Raw genomic sequence first — 19231 nt, forward strand, 5'->3', positions numbered from 1 at the left:
ATAGACCTCAGGGTTTACAATGAGGCAAACTACAGAACCCATAGAGTTTTGGTGGAAAGCAACATAATCAACTGTTATGGATTGAATGTTTGTGTGTCCCACCCCAGTTCACATGCTGAAGCTCTAACCTCGATATGATGAGGAGGTGGGGCCTTTAGGTGGTAATTAGGTTTGGAGGAGGTCGTGAGAGGGAAGGATCTTATGATGGGATCAGTGCCCTTATAAGAAGAGAAAGAGACACGAGAGCTCTCTCTCTTCCTGCACCGTGAGGACGTAGCCAGAGGGCAGCCCTCTGCAAGCAGGGAAGAGGGCTTCCCCAGAATCCCCCATGGTAGAACCCTGACCTTAGGCTTTCCAGCCCCCAGAACTGTCATAAATGTGGGCTGTTTAAGCCACCCAGTCTATGGTAGTTTGTTACAACAACCAAACTGACTAAGACAGAAATTAATGACAGTGTTATTCATGCACTGGAGATGTAAACAAAGCATCAGTGGCACAAACATGGGAGTAATTCATCCTGGTTAGGAGTCAGGTTTTATTTTAGTTAAGCTGTGGAGGGTAAGTAAGAGCAGGTCTGGCTACATCTTTTGCAGTGCCCAGTCTCAAATGACAATAAGGGATCTTCCACTCAAAAATTATCAAGAATTTCAAGACGGTAACAGAATGGCATTAAACCAAGTACAGGTCACTTCTGCACAAGTCACAAGCCCATGAGTTTGACAAAAACAGAACATATCAAAGGGCACTTGATGCAGAGGCATGGAGGGAAAGCAGCCCAAATAAATGTCCTGGTTCGGGGGCTCCTCCTAATTTGGGTTCAACGCCTTGGAGTCTTTGTTTGTCCTTGTTACCAAGCAATCTGACTAACTAGAAATACACATGCAAAGAGAATTCAATCTTTTCTTTCCCCTGAAGATGCTACCATTTGCTCTCAGGGTTCCTAAATTAAGCTTCAGACCTAGGATGCGAATTTAGAACTACCTGCTGCTGTATCTGGACCACAAGGCCACCTGCCCCCAGTGCTGTCTACCGGTGTGGAGGCCAGTCCAGAGCTTAACTTTCTCCTCAGGCATGTGCCCAATCTGGAAGCGGATGGTGGCACTGAGGAAGTGCAAGGACGTCGTGGCAATCTCGTCCACGTGTTGGGTACCATTCCGGACGGGAAGTCCCCTAGCCACCATGTATGCATCTCCAATGGTTTCAACCTGAAAATAAAGCAAGAAAGTGGCCTTGTGTTCATCATGAGGGAGGCTGGGGGTGATGGTGGGGTCAGAGACAAGGCCCCTCATTGCTGATCCTGTTTGAGGCCACATCCTTTGAAGGGTCATACTCCCTGATGTCCATTCCATCCAAGTCCCAGCATTTCCTCGAGTTCCTACTCTTGTCCTGGCTCCTACAAAGCCTTCCTTCCCTCACCCTCTTCCCCATAGTCTCTGCTTTCTTCTCTGAAATCTGAGAGTGCTGGTGATTATATTTCCCCAATCCTAGTTCCAAACCAGTTAGACAGGCAGCAATATACTGATAGAGTAGATCTTGAAGGATCACATGGATCCACCAAGTGCAATCCATCTTATCCAAGATGAACTGTCTTCACTCCACACAAGGGCTCTTAGATACAATTATACATATGCTTATACTATACAAAATATGTATAAATGTATGTACCTGCCTGATCTGTTCTCTTTTTCCCCAATCCTCCTAATAAAATCATTTTTCAGATCCTTCATTCACCACAGAGAATAAACGACAAGTGTAAGCACAAAGTTACAGCCCCTTCCATATACATTTGCTTTTCAGCAGAATCCAAAGATGATGTGGAAAATGTGGAATTTCAGGCCTTAGCCAGGCAATAAGACCACGTCTGCTTCCTGGTGACCCTAAAATTACCCAAAGCCAACAAGTACACAAGTCTAACTGCTTCTAGGCTACCTCTCCCCGCCATGGGCACATCCTTTAGCAATATAAACTGATTTTAGCATTAGTTCATGCAAAACGTAGCTAAGAAGAAAACACTGAGAGGAAATCCCAGAGGAGGCTCGTCTAAGCAGAGCAGCTTCCATTTTTGTTGGGTGAATGTGATCTGCTCTTTGTGATTACCTGTACCATCTTTCCTTCTGCTCTTGACCAGAGGCAACATCTTTGGGGAATTTTGGGGGATAACCATTGAGGATGTGTTGCCAGGGGACATGATTGCACTGTCCCAAGTCTTCCTGATTCCAGGACCACAGGCAGAGTCCTGCAATCATGGTCAGAGCTGGTAAACTAGTGGCTGCCCACCAGGTGCGTGTGAACATGGGCACCTTGGAGTCATGATCTGGTCCCATCTGAACAGCCAGAAAGCACATAAAGTGGCCTCATCGTCACCACCAGTGAACGAAGCCAAATTATTATGTTGCTCTCCTCCCCTGCAAGATTCATTGTTCACTCTAGGTGACCCTGTTCATACATCCCCAGTGTAGCACTAGGCGGGTGGTTGCTGTCTGACCTTTAGCCGTGAGTCTCATAGTCTAAGCTTGGGGGTCTATCTTCACCTGAATTGCTAAGGGCACAGTAACAGAAGTGAGACTCACGACAGATCCAAAGACAATCTTTAAAGGAGAGTAAATGTGAGCCTCTCTGAATGTGGAAAAAATATATTCAGGAGGGAACTGGAGGAATTAGCCAGAAGAAGGTCAATGCCTGTTTTAGAAATGTGTTTACTGTGAGATAAAATAATGGAAGGAAACAGAGGGAACAACTGATGATTCTTGACAAGCACCTACATCTGTGATGAATCAAGCCCTTTTCCAAGAAAACAAACAGGAATCAAATATTGAGTTTCTGCCATGAATTGAGACAGACTGCCAGCCTGAAATAGAACCTTCCTCCTGGCTGAGGTCTAGGGCTGGATTAATCCTCGCTCATGCCCGGAGACAGCCTACAAGGGCCATGTGTGTCTCCACAACCCAGGAGCCAGGTGTCTCACCTTATACACATCATAAGTTTTAATGATGTGATCGAATAAACTGTACAGGTCCTTAAGGAGCTGCGCAAGTTGCAGCGGGGAGCTGAGAGAACAGAGTTTTGTGAATCCAACAATGTCAGAGAAAAAGATTGTCATGGACTGTAAATGCTCTGGTTCCACAGCTCTTCCAGCTATGAGCTGTTCTCCAATGAAGCTGAAACCAGAGAATAGGATCGTTTTTGAACAGTAGCATTCATCTTGTCTCCTATAGACCCCTACAAAGTCTCCCTGGTAGATCTTTTTCTTCGGTGGGTTAGATTTTGGGGTCACAAAAATCCATCATCTAGAGGGATTCTTTTGACACCCATTTCTCTGCCTGCATTTTCTCTAAAGAGATATTTGAATTGGTGGGTATAAATTCAGGGAGGGGTGAGAAGCAGTTCACATAAATGCCTTTTCAAAAAGATTTTCTCCCTGAGGGAATTTCATTTGCCCCAATTGGTCATAGAATTTGATTTTAACGACTCAGTCTACAGATGTGGAAGCAAATGTAAACATTCATCGATCCACAAATTAACATTTCTGCTTCTATCAACCAATCTCACATTGACACATTCAAATCCACAACCCCATTTCTTTGTCAAGACAAATAAGAAGGGTGATGGAATTTTAACAGCAGATGCTCTTCTAAGTGTTTAGAGAGTGCACAGGTGATAGCAGAGCCCAAAATAAGCAAGTTTTGAACCTGAAGTTATTGGTGCCTCTTGTACTGTGCAAAGCATTTGGGCAGACGTAAAATCTGAATATGCTGAGGGAAGTAATTAATTGGACTCCTGAAACTAGAGCGCCATCTAGTGGTCGCTTCCTCTTGCTGCATCCCCTATATTCCATCTTTTACAGACCTGCCTTCTCTAATTCCTGTGGATTCCAGGGCCTTGCCTCTATCTCCCTTTACAAGGTGTACCAAATTACACACAAAATGCTTGACGCATTTTAGGAGAGACTAACATTCTCTTAGAAAAAGAACACAGGAAATAGTCTCTCCGTGTGAGGTCTCCTTAAATAGCGATGGTGTTGCTTCCTGGTTCTTTTGTCAAGGCCCCTGCTACTTTGGAATCCCTGGGCAGCATTGTACACAGCAGTTGATCCACTTTCCTCTTCTCGGCCATCAGCTAGTTGGTCCTCTCTTCCACCACCTCCTCCAGGTGATTGGTGTACACTCTCAGCTTGCTCACCATACTGTTCAGTACATTCACGCGGCTTTAAAAGAACCCAGAGATTTAAGTCTTTTTCCAAGAACTTTAGGGCCACAGTGGAGAACAACTTCCAAGTATACATTCCAAGACAACATGTCTCGCCCTTAAGGTTTCCTACTTAAGGGTTGCCGATGGACAGCAGTGAAATGACAATGGCCAAAAGGCCGCCTGGCAGGACAGAGCCTGTCCTTTACCAGCCCTGTGAGCTTGAGGGGCACCCTCTGAGCCTCAGTTTCTTCATCTGGGAAATGAGGATAATAATACATACCTCACAGGGTCATTCTGTAGATTCAGGGAGATAATGAGTACTAAGGCTGTGTCTGGTACCCAGTGGGCACTCAACAAACAGTAGCCTTCACTGCCCTCCCCATCACCCCCACTTCCCGACATGCTCCATGCCAGTCGTCATGGTCATGCAGAAATGTAGATTTCAGGATGGGTCATTCTTTTCTTTTCAGACGGCAACACCAGATGTTTTCTTTTCAGATGACAGATGTAAGGGGCATTTCTAGATCCTATAGGCTCTTGTTTTACATTTTTTTTTTTTTTTTTTTTGCGGTACGCGGGCCTCTCACCACCGTGGCCTCTCCCATTGCGGAGCACAGGCTCCGGACGCGCAGGCTCAGCGGCCATGGCTCACGGGCCCAGCCGCTCTGCAGCATGTGGGATCTTCCCGGACCGGGGCACGAACCCGCGTCCCCTGCATCGGCAGGCGGACTCTCAACCACTGTGCCACCAGGGAAGCCCCCATAACATTTTCTTGATAGAAGGGAAAGTGGGCCTTTTCTCTGGAGATTCATCCCAACATGCCTTCACCATGACCACCATCTTTTCATTTCCCTTCTCTTCTGACAGGGAAGGTCGAGGCGGCACTGACGCCCTGGGGTCCTTGATTTGGCTGATGATTTCTGAAATCCATTTGGGGTTTAAGTAGCTAAATGTCTGAGCTTTGTGCCATTCAGGACACTTCACTTTAAACAGACACGTTTTTAAATTTGTAAATTGAGTTTTTAAGTAAACTGAACAGATTAGAATTTCAGAGAAATCTGAATATTTTACAAGAAATATTAGGAATCCTCCTGGAAAATGAGGACTCTAAAACATATAAGCACACCCTAATTAATCTTTTTTTTGATTAATTTTCTTTCTAATAGAACTTTTCTTGAAATGAAGCATATCTCCACGTGATTTCAGGAGCGTATACGCATTTGGTATTAGAAATCCTCAGTGTGCTTTACGCAATTTGCATTCCATACAAAATGTTACATAAAAGTTATTTTAACAAACAATAAATGTTAACTACTATGTCCCACCTCTGTGTCCCACTTTGTAAACCTACTTTCTTTCACTTCCTCATTGGCTTTTACCGACATTTATTAAACATTCTGCTTAACCAGGTTTTGTAGAGGAAATAATATTTTGAGAACAATGTATTTGTGTTTTGGTAAAAAAAACACTGTGGTGTAACAAAATGAATGAATCTTAAATGTATTACTAAGTATAAGAAGCCAGTCTGAAAAAGTATGACTGAAATCATATAGTCATACTGTATGATTCTGTTTATATGACATTCTAGAAAAGGCAAAATTATGGAGCCAGAAAATAGCTCAGAGGCTGCCAGGAGTTTGGGGGAGGAGATGAAGTTGATTAGGGGAAGCACAGGGGATTTTTTTAGGGTCATAAAATTATTCTGCACGATATTGCATTGGTGCATCATGACACTACATATTTGCCAAAAGCCATAGGACTTTACAGCACAAAGAGTGAACCTTAAAGAATGCAAATTAAAAAAAATATCAGTTGGGAGATTGGACAACTGCAAGACAGAATGCAGACTGTGACAAAAGAATCTGTTTTACAAATGTGTGACCTAATCTCATTGAAGGGGATGGGGGTAAAGTGCCGACGTAAGTAACTTCTGAAACAACTAGAGACGGTGAGACTAAAGTCAAAAGGAACTACTCAAAACCACTATACTCCAGTTGGTAGAATCACCTCTCAGGGAGGTACAGATGAAGAACGCTGAGACTACTGTACACAAATACTGGGATTGAACAAATAAGTAAATGGATGGCAGATCGTGGGAGCCAGGATTCTCGCTGTTGGAAAGGGAGGTTATGGATCAGTGATGGAGATAGAGATATGAATGTGTGTATACATATGGGTTAGTATATACCCACATATTATCTTGCTCTGTCCATGAGAGGGGCTAGAAGCAACAGCATCCCAGTAGCAACAAGCACATCTAGTGTCCAGGTGTTCATTCTCCAATACAGGAGCCAGGGCTTCTTAAGAGAAGCAGCTGAGGGGCTTCCCTGGTGGCGCAGTGGTTGAGAGTCCGCCTGCCGATGCAGGGGACACGGGTTCATGCCCTGGTCCCGGAAGATCCCACATGCCGCGGAGCGGCTGGGCCCGTGAGCCATGGCCGCTTAGCCTGCGCGTCCAGAGCCTGTGCTCCGCAGCGGGAGAGGCCACAACAGTGAGAGGCCCGCGTACCGGGAAAAAAAAAAAAAGAGAGAGAGAGAGAAGCAGCTGATTCCTAGTATTAGAGCAGGAAAAATACAAGATGAGGCTAAAGCATCTTATACACCAGAAACTAAGAAAGCACAAAACAAAACACTGCAATGAGTGTATGTCAAAGTACACAGAAGCCAACTGAAATTAAATGGTCAAAGATAAAACAATTTGAGCCACAAAATAAATAAAGAAGTATTAGATTATAACTCAAAATATAAAATTACTATATAATATATTATATTTAAATATCATAAATGAAATATAATAGGTAATTGAACGGATAAATAAATGGGAGAGAATAGACAAACCTGTAGAAATAAATTCCAAATAATTTATGTAGATATTTCTCCATTCAAGGTGGTGGAGCAAACACCCCCATCCTTAGGTGAAGATTTCACATCGTGACCTCTTTCTTACGGGGACAGTATAGGAAGAGGGGAAATCAAGTCTCAAACGTTAGTGGGCATCAGAATCACCTGGGGAGCTAATTAGACACAGACCCTGGGCCCACGCCTCACTCCACCCCCACCCCCAGTTTCCAGTTCAGAAGGTCTGCAGTAAGGCCTGAAACGTGATTTTCTAACAGGTTCCCAGATGATCTGCTCTTACTGGTCGAGGGGCCACGCTAGGCCAGTGCTCCGCAGACTGTGGATCTTCAACATCACCTGGGATCTTGATAGAAAAGCAAATTCTCAGGCCTGACCCCAGACCTACTGAGTCAGGAACCCTGAGGATGGGACCCAGCAATTCTGTTTGAACAAGCCCTCCAGGTGATTCTGATGCCCATCAAAACGTTTGAGAACCATTGGTCTAGTGTGCGCAGAGAATCCGTACTGTTTCCAGTACCAGGACTGTTGGCAGGGGTGTATGAGAAGTTAATGGAAGGGTGTGTTTCTCCATAAATTAGGTGCACGTTGTACTTTTCCTGGTTGTGGTCCTGTGTATCTATCGTCCCCTGTGACCAGCTCTCATTTACCCTGGTGAGCAGAGGACTACAATGAGGGGGAAATATACAGATTGTTCACAGCATTCCCACACCTTCCCCACCCCCCCCACCCCCCGTTGGCACAATCACATGGCAGCTGAGCTTAGCAAGTGTAGGTGGGCTCCTGCCTGGGTTCAGCGGAGGGAAGATGTGTCTAGCTGCTGGGTTCCAAATTCAGATGCCCCTGGATCTGAGATTAACCTTTTAGGATGAGTCTCACATCTGCTTCATTCAGCCACAGATTAGGATCAGAATCTGCTTTCAAAGCAACTAGCACACTCAGAAAGCCTCCTGACTTGAAAACGTCTCCAGGGAATGCATGATGCTCTCAAGATGAGAGTTGGGATAGGCCACTGGGGATGGGCTAGAAATGGTAGGCAAGGCAATAAAAAAGAAATGACGGGAAAAACATCAAGAGAGAAGAGTGGGCTGGGTTTACATAGAAACACACACACACACACACACACTTCCATATCCTCTCTCCAAGCTAGTGGTTCCCCACCTGAACTGCATGTTAGAATCACCTGGGGAACTTTAAAAACCCGGATGCCCAGGCCATACCCCAAACGAGTGACATCAGATTCTCTGAGTCTAAGATCCAGGCCTCAGCAGCTTTTAAAGTTTCCCAGGAAATTCCAATGTGCAGCCAAAGCAGAAATTAAAAGTGCCAGGGGGTTCCACCTGCTATACATTTTCTTATCAATTTTGATCAAATTTTGCTTCACCTCCCATTGCTTTTGCCCTTAATTCCCTCATGGAATGTGTTAAGAGACAACCTGGCCAAAAAAACAAAAAAAAACCAAACCTGAATATATCCTTTGTAAGTAGAAAATTGGACACCATTTATCAAAAATTTTAAATATGTTTAAAATACATTTACCTTGGGCTTCCCTGGTGGCGCAGTGGTTGAGAGTCCTCCTGCTGATGCAGGGGACACGGGTTCGTGCCCCGGTCCGGGAAGATCCCACATGCCGCGGAGCCGCTGGGCCCGTGAGCCATGGCCGCTGAGCCTGCGCGTCCGGAGCCTGTGCTCCGCAACGGGAGGGGCCACAACAGTGAGAGGCCCGCGTATCGAGAAAAAAAAAAAAAAAAAAGTGAATAAAATACATTTACCTCTTCAATTTCATGAACAGAAATCTATCCTGAAGGAACATTCACACATGCCCACAAAGATACAAGACTGCTCATCGCAGCAATTTGGAACAGCAAAAAATGGAAAACAGTCAAAATGTCTATCAATAGATAATATATGACAGAGCCTTACAATGACAAATTTTGTAGTCCTTAAGAAAGAATGAGGCAAATTTGCATATACGAATATGAGGTAAGAGATACCCAGACAGAGGCCACAGCATGAGATCTTCTTGAGTTATCTGGGTGGGTCGTAATCCAAGGACAAGTGTCCTCATGGGAGACATACAGAAGAGATCCATACAGAGAAGGCAGCAATGTGAAGATGGTTCTACGATAGACTACATGGCCACAAACCCAGGGACGCTGGGGCAGCCACCTTGGAAGAGGCAAAGAATGGATCTTCCCTAGAGCTTCTAGAGGGAGCTCAGACCTGCTGAACCTTGATTTTGAACTTCTAGCCTCTAGAACTGTGAGAGAATAAATTTCTGCTGTTTCAAGCCAGCAGGCTTGGGGTTGTTTATTACGGCAGCCCTAGGACACTAATATAAGTCATAGAGGCCCCATCAGAGGCCTCCAGTGATCTTCCAGGCTATTGTAAGGACTTAGTTTTCACTCCCCAAATGGGAAGTCAAGGGAGGATTTTGAGTAGAGAAGTGACACAATCTGACTCATTTTCTAACAGGACTGTTCTGGCTGCTCTTCTTGAATAAATTATATAGTTCTGAGTTTCTTGATTATTATTATTTTTTTTTTGGTAACCAAACTTCAATTTGTCTTCTAATTATTTAAAAAAATATGAATGTTAAAAATAAAAGAATGGAATAGATTCTAAATTAATAAACATTTAACAAAACAATAAAAACAAGCACTTAAAAGCTAGCCCGAATGACCAAAGCCGGCCAAGGAGTCTCTCCCAGCTTTACCCTCTGGTGCCAGGTTTAGATCATCAAAATGTTCGCGGTCCTGGTGGTGGATCAGCTCCCTCATCAGGATGGCAAAGCTGTAAACGTCTCCCTTCAGGGTGTCTGAAAGGGGCACCTTTGGGAGCCGTCCAGCAGAGCTCTGCAAAGCCGAAGATGTCAGCTGCCGGGTGGAACTGGAAAAGCCGCTCCTTTTTTCTCAGGGAAGCACAGGAGCAGTGAAAGCATCCAGCCCCTGAGAAGTCAGCCCTGATGGTTCTAGACTTTCTCCATATTCACACACTTGGGGGTCCGTGTGTGTGAATAGGGAGGAAATAATCAGGATGATCCTGCCCTAACATGTTAACAGCAGTTAACTCACAACGGTGCAGTCGCAGGTGGCTTTCCTTTTCCTTTTCCCTTTCTATATTGCCTACAGTAAAAAAATGATTTAACAATTCATAGAACATAAAACTAACCACTTGAAAGCGAACAATCCAGTGGCCTTTAGTACACCGGCAATGTTGTACAACCACCACCTCTACCTAGTTCCAAAACATTTCTAACACCCCAAAGTAAGACCTTGAGCCCGTTAAGCAGTTTATCCCCATTTCCCCCACCTCCCATGTCCTGCCAACCATCAATCTGCATTCTGTCTCTACAGATGTATGTATTCTGTATATTTTATAAATCTACATTACTTTGGCAGTGAGGTTTATAGGTTTATATCATTATAGGTTATAATCATGAAAAGAAAATATATTGGGGGATGGGGAGATAGAAGTGGCTGCTAGCAGGTTTTCAAAATTTCCCCCTTTTACCTTTCTCTGCAAGATACCATCCTGCCCCCATATTATAGAAACCTCCTGATGTACACACAGCAAAGCTGCTGGGAGTGTGCGGCTTCAGAGACAGGCAGTCAAGGTGGAGGGCACTGGGCTCGTCAGGGCCCAGGACAGTGCAAGGTGAGACTCAGGAGTGTTCAGTAACTTGGACAAGTAGGAAGAGTCGTAGAGTCTCAATTCGCGCACATGTAAAGGAGGGTTGGACTCCAGGCGGTGGGTCTGATCTTGAGATGCCCATCAGAATCACTTGAGAGGCTTTTAGAAAACAATACGAGGACTTCCCTGGTGGTCCAGTGGCTAAGACTCCATGCTCCCAATGCAGGAGGCCCGGGGTTCGATCCCTGGTCAGGGAACTAGATCCCGCATGCATGCCTCAACTGAGAGTCCTCATGCTGCAACTAACACCCAGTGTAGCCAAATAAATAAGTAAACAAACAAATAAATAAAATACAGATGCCCAGACCCCTTCTTCATAAATTCTGATTCAGTTGGCATGGGGTGGGACCCAGCCCCTTGCATATTTTTTAAAGCTTCTCAAGTGATACCGGAGTGCGGAGAGGTTGGAGAACTACTGAGCTCACCATCTGTAAGGTGCCTGGCAGGTCGTGCCTTCTCCGCTGAGAGCACAGGAAGAAGACGCGAGGAGACACAGAAGACTGAAGAGAAGGGCAGTGACTCACTTCAGGTCACCCAGCTGAGCCAGGATGGGAGCTAGTCTCCTAACTCAGACACCCCACCATGGACTCGTGCCACTCGTGGGCGTTATTTTTTTCTCATCTCCTTGGGTGGCTGGAATAACCACATACCATCAGCCCCAGAGGGAGGCCCACTGCAGGTAGCCGTGCACGTGAGCCTCAGAAAGCAGAGGTGGAATAAGGAGCCCTTTACCCCTCTCCTGACAGCTAGTGGGTGCAAGATCTGCCAACGGTTACCCGAGCGGTCCGTCGTTCTCTCGTTGTACCTTCTGTACGTCCGGCCATATTTGAGTTCCCTCAGCCCAAATCCTGACAGCTTCACCTGCATCCGTCTGTCCACCAGGCAGCTGGAAGGCTTCAGGTTGCCAAGGGATCCCAGTGGGCTCCTGTGGAGGAACAGCAAGCCCTGAAGAGTGGAAATGAGCAAATGAATCAGAGCAGGTGCCAGCAACGCTGCTGGAAGAAAAAGAGACACAGCGGCAGATGGACAGAAACAGACAGACATACCCATGGCAGGAGACATGCCCATCTTCATCTTTATTTGTTCAAGAGCCACTAACACAGCCCCTCGCCCAGGGCGTCACCCTGGGCAGGAACACCCAAAAAGGAGAAAACTATTTCTGTCCCCTCCATGTGGAGCCACAAACGCAAGGCCAGCTTAAAATAAATGTAGCCTCGTGGTCAGACTCCTGGGTTCAAATCCCAGCTCTACCACACAGTAGAGGGCAAGTTACTTTTCCCTGTAAGCCTCACTCTTCTTGTCAAAATGGAGATGACGATAATCCCTCTCAGGGTGGCTGTGGAGATTAAATGTAATAATACATGCGAACCACCAGACATGGTGCCTGACACAAAGTAAAGACTGCTACAATTTATAATGAAAAATTTGTATGAATATAATAAAGGATATCAACAATCTAGAAACAACACTATGCAATTAAAATATTATTTTATTACCTACATATTGAGGATTATATTCCATTACTATCTACATAGAATGGTTCTATAATAATAGAGTATTATATTTATTACATGCACTTAAGGGTCCTGTTTGAGCACTTCACAGGGAGAGGCAATGAAATGAGGAACATTGAAAAATTCTCATGTCATTCACTGTGTTCTTGAGAGGTTACGTCAATTATTTGTATGCAGTAATGAAGCACTATTATTTATAAAGAGGACAGAACAAACTCTAGAGTCAGCAGACGTGTTCAAGTCTAGACTTTACCAGTCAGTCTCTTCAAACAAATCACCTGGGGCCTCGATTTCACCATCTGTGAAATGGGTCTGCCTTAGACGCCTGCTACTTGAAAGATGCCCCAGGGAACAGCAGCAGCAGCATCACCTGGGAGCTTGGCAGAAATACAGAATCTCAGGCGCTACCCAGACCTACTGGATCAGACTGTGCATTTTAACCCGATCCCCAGGAGATGCGTGCGCTTATTGGTCTGAAAACACCTGTCCTTGTCAATTGTTCCCAGCCTTGGCTGCACATTAAAATCAATGCTAGGGCCCAGATATAAGAACCTATACTAGCTGCAGATTACCTCTCACACAAACCAAGCCTGCGTGCGGAGGAGGTGAATGATCAGATTGGAGGAAGAGGGCTTAATCTGAAGGCTGGTTGAGGGAGCTCCGTCCTCAAGGCAGTGATGATTCTTATTTAGCAAGGAGATGAGGGCAGGGGGTGGGGATCTCTCACAATGAAGGAACTCAGGGTTTTAAACCGCTCCCAGGGAGTGGGGACAGAGCTGGGAGACAAACCCAGGTCCAGTCGCCTTTGAAGCTCAGCCACTTCTAAACCACTAGTTTTACTGTTTCTGGTGCCCTGGGTGACTGTAAAAGGAAGGTGGGGGAGGAAGAGGGTAGGTAGAAGCATACCTATTCTTCTGGCACCACTGCCAGGTTAAATGAACCACAAGTCCAGCTTGAGTCACACGGTGTGGTTACGAGAAGTCATCGGCCCTCGGTACCCAACAAGAAGGAATGCGAGGAGGGCCCCTGAATGGACTATTGCACCCAGAGACCGGGTCCTTGGGCCTCCTGGGCACCAGCTCTGGGACTCACCTCTTCCTCCAGCAGTGACGACAGGCTGAATCATTGTCGGCTTTAGCAAGAACCCTGAGCTAATATTGCATTAGAAATACAGGCTAATACAGAAAGCAATAAGGAAACATTCAGGACAGTGGGTACACCATGCCCACCTCACCCCCTAAAAAATCAGGAGGCCGTGTTCCCTTATCAATCTGCGTATTTGTTTTTTGAGGTGATAAAGTTGAATCACATTTTGGAAACACAACTCACTTAATCAGACAGGAAGGGCCTGGGTGGGGCTCCCTCTGGAATGTTTCCAGCGAGGTTCCAACAGGCTGAGAGGTCTGGTCTTGAAATCTGGGGAGACCTGTGTCCAAGCCAGAGTTCTCTCTGACCTCACGGAGACCTTTCCATTCCACAGAAGTCTCCCTGACACACACGACTGTCCCTGCCCTTGCTAGTGCCAGGCTCACCCCTGGCATGAGACATTCTACATTCCGGTCGCTGCTGACCACCCCTGACATCCAGGTATATTAGTGGAGCTCCTTCCATTAGGACAAAAATAACATGTTTCGGGATGCTTGGAATCCTAGGAATGTAGTCCTCTGCGAGAGATGGCACACATCTCTTTGGTTTTTTTGTTTGTTTGTTTTTTGGTGGGTTTTTTTGAGGTACACGGGCCTCTCACTGTTGTGGCCTCTCCCGTTGCGGAGCACAGGCTCCGGACGCGCAGGCTCAGCGGCCATGGTTCACCGGCCCAGCCGCTCCGTGGCACGTGGGATCTTCCCGGACCGGGGCACAAACCTGTGTCCCCTGCCTCGGCAGGTGGATTCTCAACCACTGCACCACCAGGGAAGCCCCATCTCTTTGTTTTGTTCTATTATATTTTTCTATCTTGATGGAAATGTCTGACTTTATGTTGTTGTCTGAGAACAAATAGAACCATTAGAGGCTCACCATTGATGTGCCGGGTTTCATACACTGTTGGCAGTTCTATTACCTACGTGTCTGAAGCTACATTTATTTTCCTGCTGGAAAGTTGAGGCTGGCCCACAGGACTCCTACCTCTGGATCCCATATCTGTGCTCTCTGGTACTTCCAGGGAGGAAAGAATTCAGCTTTTGGAGACAGACTGGCTGGAAATCCCAATCAGCCCCTTACCGGTTGGGCTGGTTACTCCACCTCACTAAACCTCATTTTTTTCCCTTTTTGAAAAGGGAGTAAGAATTCATACTATTAATATTGGAGTTAAGGATAAATTAACGACGGAGTTAATTGCTAATTATTAAGAGCACTGTCCAATAGAAATACAATGTAAGCACATGTATAATGTTTAATTTTTAATTCAACAGGTGAAATTACTTTTAATAATATATTTTATATAATCCATTAAAAATCTTATTTTAACATGTAATCAACATGAAAGTATTAGTGAGATATTTTACATTCCTTTTTTTTTTAAAATCTTCAAAAGTTGTCATGGATTTTATACTTATAGCACATCTCAATTTGGACTAGCCACATGGTCAGTGTTCAGTAGTCACATGTGGCTGGTGGTACCATATTTGGACAGTGCAGGCTTACCCCATAAGATTGTTGGGGAATAAATAAGAAAGTGTGTGGTTTTTAGCACTAGAAATTGGGTTATCTGGGATAATAGTAATACTATACTCCTGCTAATACTAACAACATTTACTAGATACCTGTTATGGAGTAGACATGGTGCTAAGCAATTTACATACCTTAGACCTCACAACCACCCCACGAGGCAGGTACTATTGTTATCTTTATTTTATACACAGGGACACTAGGGGTCAGGGTAGTTAAGGTCACCTGGTCAGTACATGGCAGAGTCAGGGTTTAAATCACCAATACAACTTGCGTGCCAGACTGTCCTTCATCCTCTGAATCTATTAAGACTTCTCTCACTTAGAAACAAAGGCCCCTCCCTAACTCAAGAAGAGTATTATACTCTCCAAAGTTCCTTCCCAAGCTGGCCCCACTGGGTTCAACTCCTTGGGGACAGGACAATAAGACTTATTCCTTTGTGCCCACCATGCCCAGAATCGGGTTTGACCCAATTAGGTGCTGAATCAACATACATTTGCTATTTTGAAAAGTCTGTGGCATCTCAGAATCTGCCTGATACCTCGTATAGAGGAGGTTCTGATCAAACAGATATTGGGACAGGAATTGTTCTTATGATCGGTATGTGATGGCCAGAAGCGCAGTCTGACCCACAGAGCTTGGCCCAGCGCCTGGGTTCACGTCAAAGTCATCCATGCCAAAGCTCCAAAATGCTGTAGCGACTCTTCTGTTACTTTTTTTTTTTTTTTTTTTTTAATTTTTGGCTGTGTTGGGTCTTCATTTCTGTACGAGGGCTTTCTCCACTTGTGGCAAGCGGGGGCCACTCTTCATCGCGGTCACGGGCCTCTCACTATTGCGGCCTCTCTTGCTGCGGAGCACAGGCTCCAGACGCACAGGCTCAGCGGCCATGGCTCACGGGCCTAGCTGCTCTGCGGCACGTGGGATCTTCCCAGACCAGGGATTGAACCCATGTCCCCTGCATTAGCAGGCAGATTCTCAACCACTGCGCCACCAGGGAAGCCCTCTTCTGTTACTCTTAGTCCCCTTTCAGCGAAGGTTGGCATTGCAGCTTCCTTATAGGATCCCATAACGTGTACACTCCATTTCAGGAGATAGCGAGCCTACCAAAGCAAGGTGTCAAGCTGTCCTCTGTCCTGGCATGGAGTGGAGGATAGATTCAGTGACCTAGAATAGCTGATGACCACCAGGGAGATTTTCCCCTTCAAAGTGTCATTCGCACCCACCCCAGCATTTCTCCAGAGAATCCTTCGAGTCAATTCTTTTTTTTTTCTTTATTCGAGTATAATTGCTTTACAAAGGTGTGTTAGTTTCTGCTGTATAACAAAGTGAATCAGCTATACATATACATATATCCCCATATCTCCTCCCTCTTGCATCTCCCTCCCACCCTCCCTATCCCACCCCTCCATGTGGTCACAAAGCACCGAGCTGATCTCCCTGTGCTATGCAGCTGCTTCCCGCTAGCTATTTTATATTTGGTAGTGTATATATGTCCATGCCACTCTCTCACTTCGTCCCAGCTTACCCTTCCCCCTCCCCATGTCCTCAAGTCCATTCTCTACATCTGCATCTTTATTTCTGCCCCTAGGTTCTTCAGAACCGATTCTTTTTTTTTTTTTTTTTTTAGATTATATATATATGTTTTAGCATACGGTACTTGCTAACACATATATATGGAGTCAATTCTTCTTGAAAGCAAAATGCCTCCACTGAAAAGCCTAAATCTACTAGTCATTCACACCATGGTGAGAACTTACTAGCTTTCTCTTTACATCCAATATAAATGATGCCAACTGTTTTGATTGGATAGGAGACAGATCACCAGAGACTAGAGCACTTCCCTGGGCTTGGTGGGAAGGGAGGGAAAGTGGGTGAGGGGAAAGAGAGAGGAGCCCAGAGGAGGAAAAGATGCCAATCACATACTCCTATTTTATAACCATTCCACCGCCACTTAAATAATTTCTTATGTACACTTCATGACTTTTTAATTTTTTTTTCTCTAGCTTAACTTTAAGCCATTCAAAGATGGAAACAAGTCCTTCTCTTCATATGAAAGTACCCAGAGTATGACAAACCCTTAACAGACACTCAATAAAGTTTTACTGAAATAATGAGTTGTGGCCCAGGGTTGTCGTCAGAAACCAGTCACAGAGAGGTTTCTGTTTGTTTACGTCTCCTGGTAACAATACACTGGCTTCCCACTAAGGCCTGGGAAGTCAAAGCTTAACAGGGCCGTTAAGACTCAGCTCCTTACACACAAAGAGCAATCAAATTCTTGAGGAAGAAAACTCCTTCGATGTTAATCAGGCCAACCTCATCCATTAAACCTACGAGGAGGCTGAGTAAGAATAATAACAACAACAATAATAGCTAAAATATATTTGGTACTTATTTCGGCTCAGATACTTTCTAGCACTTTGTGTATATTAATTTACTTTATTCTCACAACAAAATATAAGGTAGCTCTATTATTATCCCTGTTTCACACATGGGAAATGAGTCGGGTGGGCCATATCAGTATGGACTAGCATTCTGAGGATGCTCTCCTCAGCTGGGCTAAAATCCAGCTGCTCACCGCATCTGCTGTTACCATTAGAGGGGAAGTAACTTACCACAGTCATTCAAGGAGTCACTGGCCCTAAAACCTAGGAGGGCAGAGTTTACATTTCACCCATGTATCCCTCACAGCACCCAGGCAGGGTCTTGCCCATAGGAGTCTGGCAGTTGATGGATGGGAATGTTGATTGATGGACGGACTGTTGATTGACAGATGACAACCAGCCTTGTCCTGCTGCCATGTGTCAGAGTGAGTGACTTCCCCACCAGGACCCATTCCCAGGTCATTAGCTTGGTCCCCTCAAAAACACTAATAGCATTTGTTCTTTACACGGGTTAATGTGATACTCACGTTGACTCTGTCATATGCAAATGAGAGCTTGAATAGCCAATCAATTTCATCGCCTGAGTTTCTCAAAACATCCTAGAAAACACAATTACTTGGAACATCACCAGTGACTCAACCAGAAGCACAGTGATCTTCGCGGGTTCAGTGGATTTGATTCTAATGCTTTGGATGGTGTTGAGCAGAAATGATACAACCTGAGGCAGAGAACTCTAAATCTAGTAACCGGAGCTCTTCTTGGAAGAAACCATAACCTGATTCAATATTGAGAAAGTTACGCAGTCTTGAGGTTTACAGATACTTCCTTGTTCCTGACATAAAGCTGGTGGTCACATACCACGGGAAAGATGGGCCCAGGAACAAAATTCAGATGTAGATATGACATCTTAGGAGATGAAACCAAGCTCAGACAATTTCCCAGAACAAAGAGACCAGACACTTGGCAACTGCGCTGCTAATTTCATCCCCTGCAGGCAGCCCAGCAAGATAATTCAGGTCTTGAAATTAAACCAGAGAGGAGCTGTTCTTGGATGAAGAGGCAAAAGCACTTATAAGCTTCTTTATTAGCTGCCGCTAATCAAACCTGAGGTAAGATTTACTGCACTTCCCTGGTGGCGCAGTGATTGAGAGTCCGCCTGCCGATGCAGGGGACACGGGTTCGTGCCCTGGTCCGGGATGATCCCACATGCCACAGAGCGGCTGGGCCCGTGAGCCATGGCCGCTGAGCCTGCGCGTTCGGAGCCTGTGCTCCGCAACGGGAGAGGTCACAACAGTGAGAGGCCCGCGTACCGCAAAAAAAAAAAGACTTACTATTTTACTTACCTTAAGGCTTCCTCTTTTGCAATATTGGGTGACAATGCACATGTTGGGTGATTCTGTGCAAATACCAAAGAAGGGAACAATGTTTTCATGCCTTAATTCATACATCTGAAAATAATAATAGCTTAGGATTATAATGTGTCTTCTGCCCTAGGGACAATGTTGTGTGCTTTACACACTTTCAGCTCTTTTTCACCAAGACCCTGTGAGATAAGAACTATGACTGCTCCCATTTTACAGATGAAGAAACCGATGCTCAAAAGATAAATTAATGTGTTTAAGATCACACAGCTTAGTAGTGGCAGAGCTGGGAGGTAAATCCAGGCAGTCTGCCTCCAGCAATTAAACCAGAGGCATGATCAAAGTCCCCCAAAGTAACGGGGATTAACTGAAGAAGTGGACCCCATGAACCTGACTCCCCTGCAAGGACCAGCTTCGAGGGAGACAGATACAGACACAAAGAATGAAGAGGCAGAATTAAGGCCAGGAAGAATTAAAGGCAAAGAACAGGCTAGGAGAGCTCCCAGGATGCAGGTGCCTGGGTCAGGCATAAGGGTCTGAGGTCTAAAGTCTGGGCTCTTGGCGGGTGGGGG

The 19231-nt window shown here is 45.3% G+C and overlaps 1 protein-coding gene across 1 annotated transcript in view; it reads right to left on the reverse strand.

Moving 5' to 3' along the window:
• Positions 1-9712: 9712 nt before the first annotated feature.
• Positions 9713-19231, reverse strand: part of LOC111172649 (guanylate cyclase 2G-like) — a 40049-nt gene continuing 30530 nt past the window's right edge. The window contains exons 11-14 of the mRNA XM_089897367.1: positions 18642-18694; positions 13343-13401; positions 11469-11661; positions 9713-9898 (exon numbers count right to left, since the gene is read on the reverse strand). Of these exons, the coding sequence (XP_089753493.1) occupies positions 9713-9898; positions 11469-11661; positions 13343-13401; positions 18642-18694 (491 nt within the window). The remainder of the gene's footprint in view (positions 9899-11468; positions 11662-13342; positions 13402-18641; positions 18695-19231) is intronic.

The sequence above is a fragment of the Delphinapterus leucas genome, chromosome 16 (assembly GCF_059928025.1).
Source record: "Delphinapterus leucas isolate spDelLeu-1000000601 "Yukka" chromosome 16, BTC_Dleu_Yukka2, whole genome shotgun sequence".
NCBI classification, from domain to species: Eukaryota; Metazoa; Chordata; class Mammalia; order Artiodactyla; family Monodontidae; genus Delphinapterus; species Delphinapterus leucas.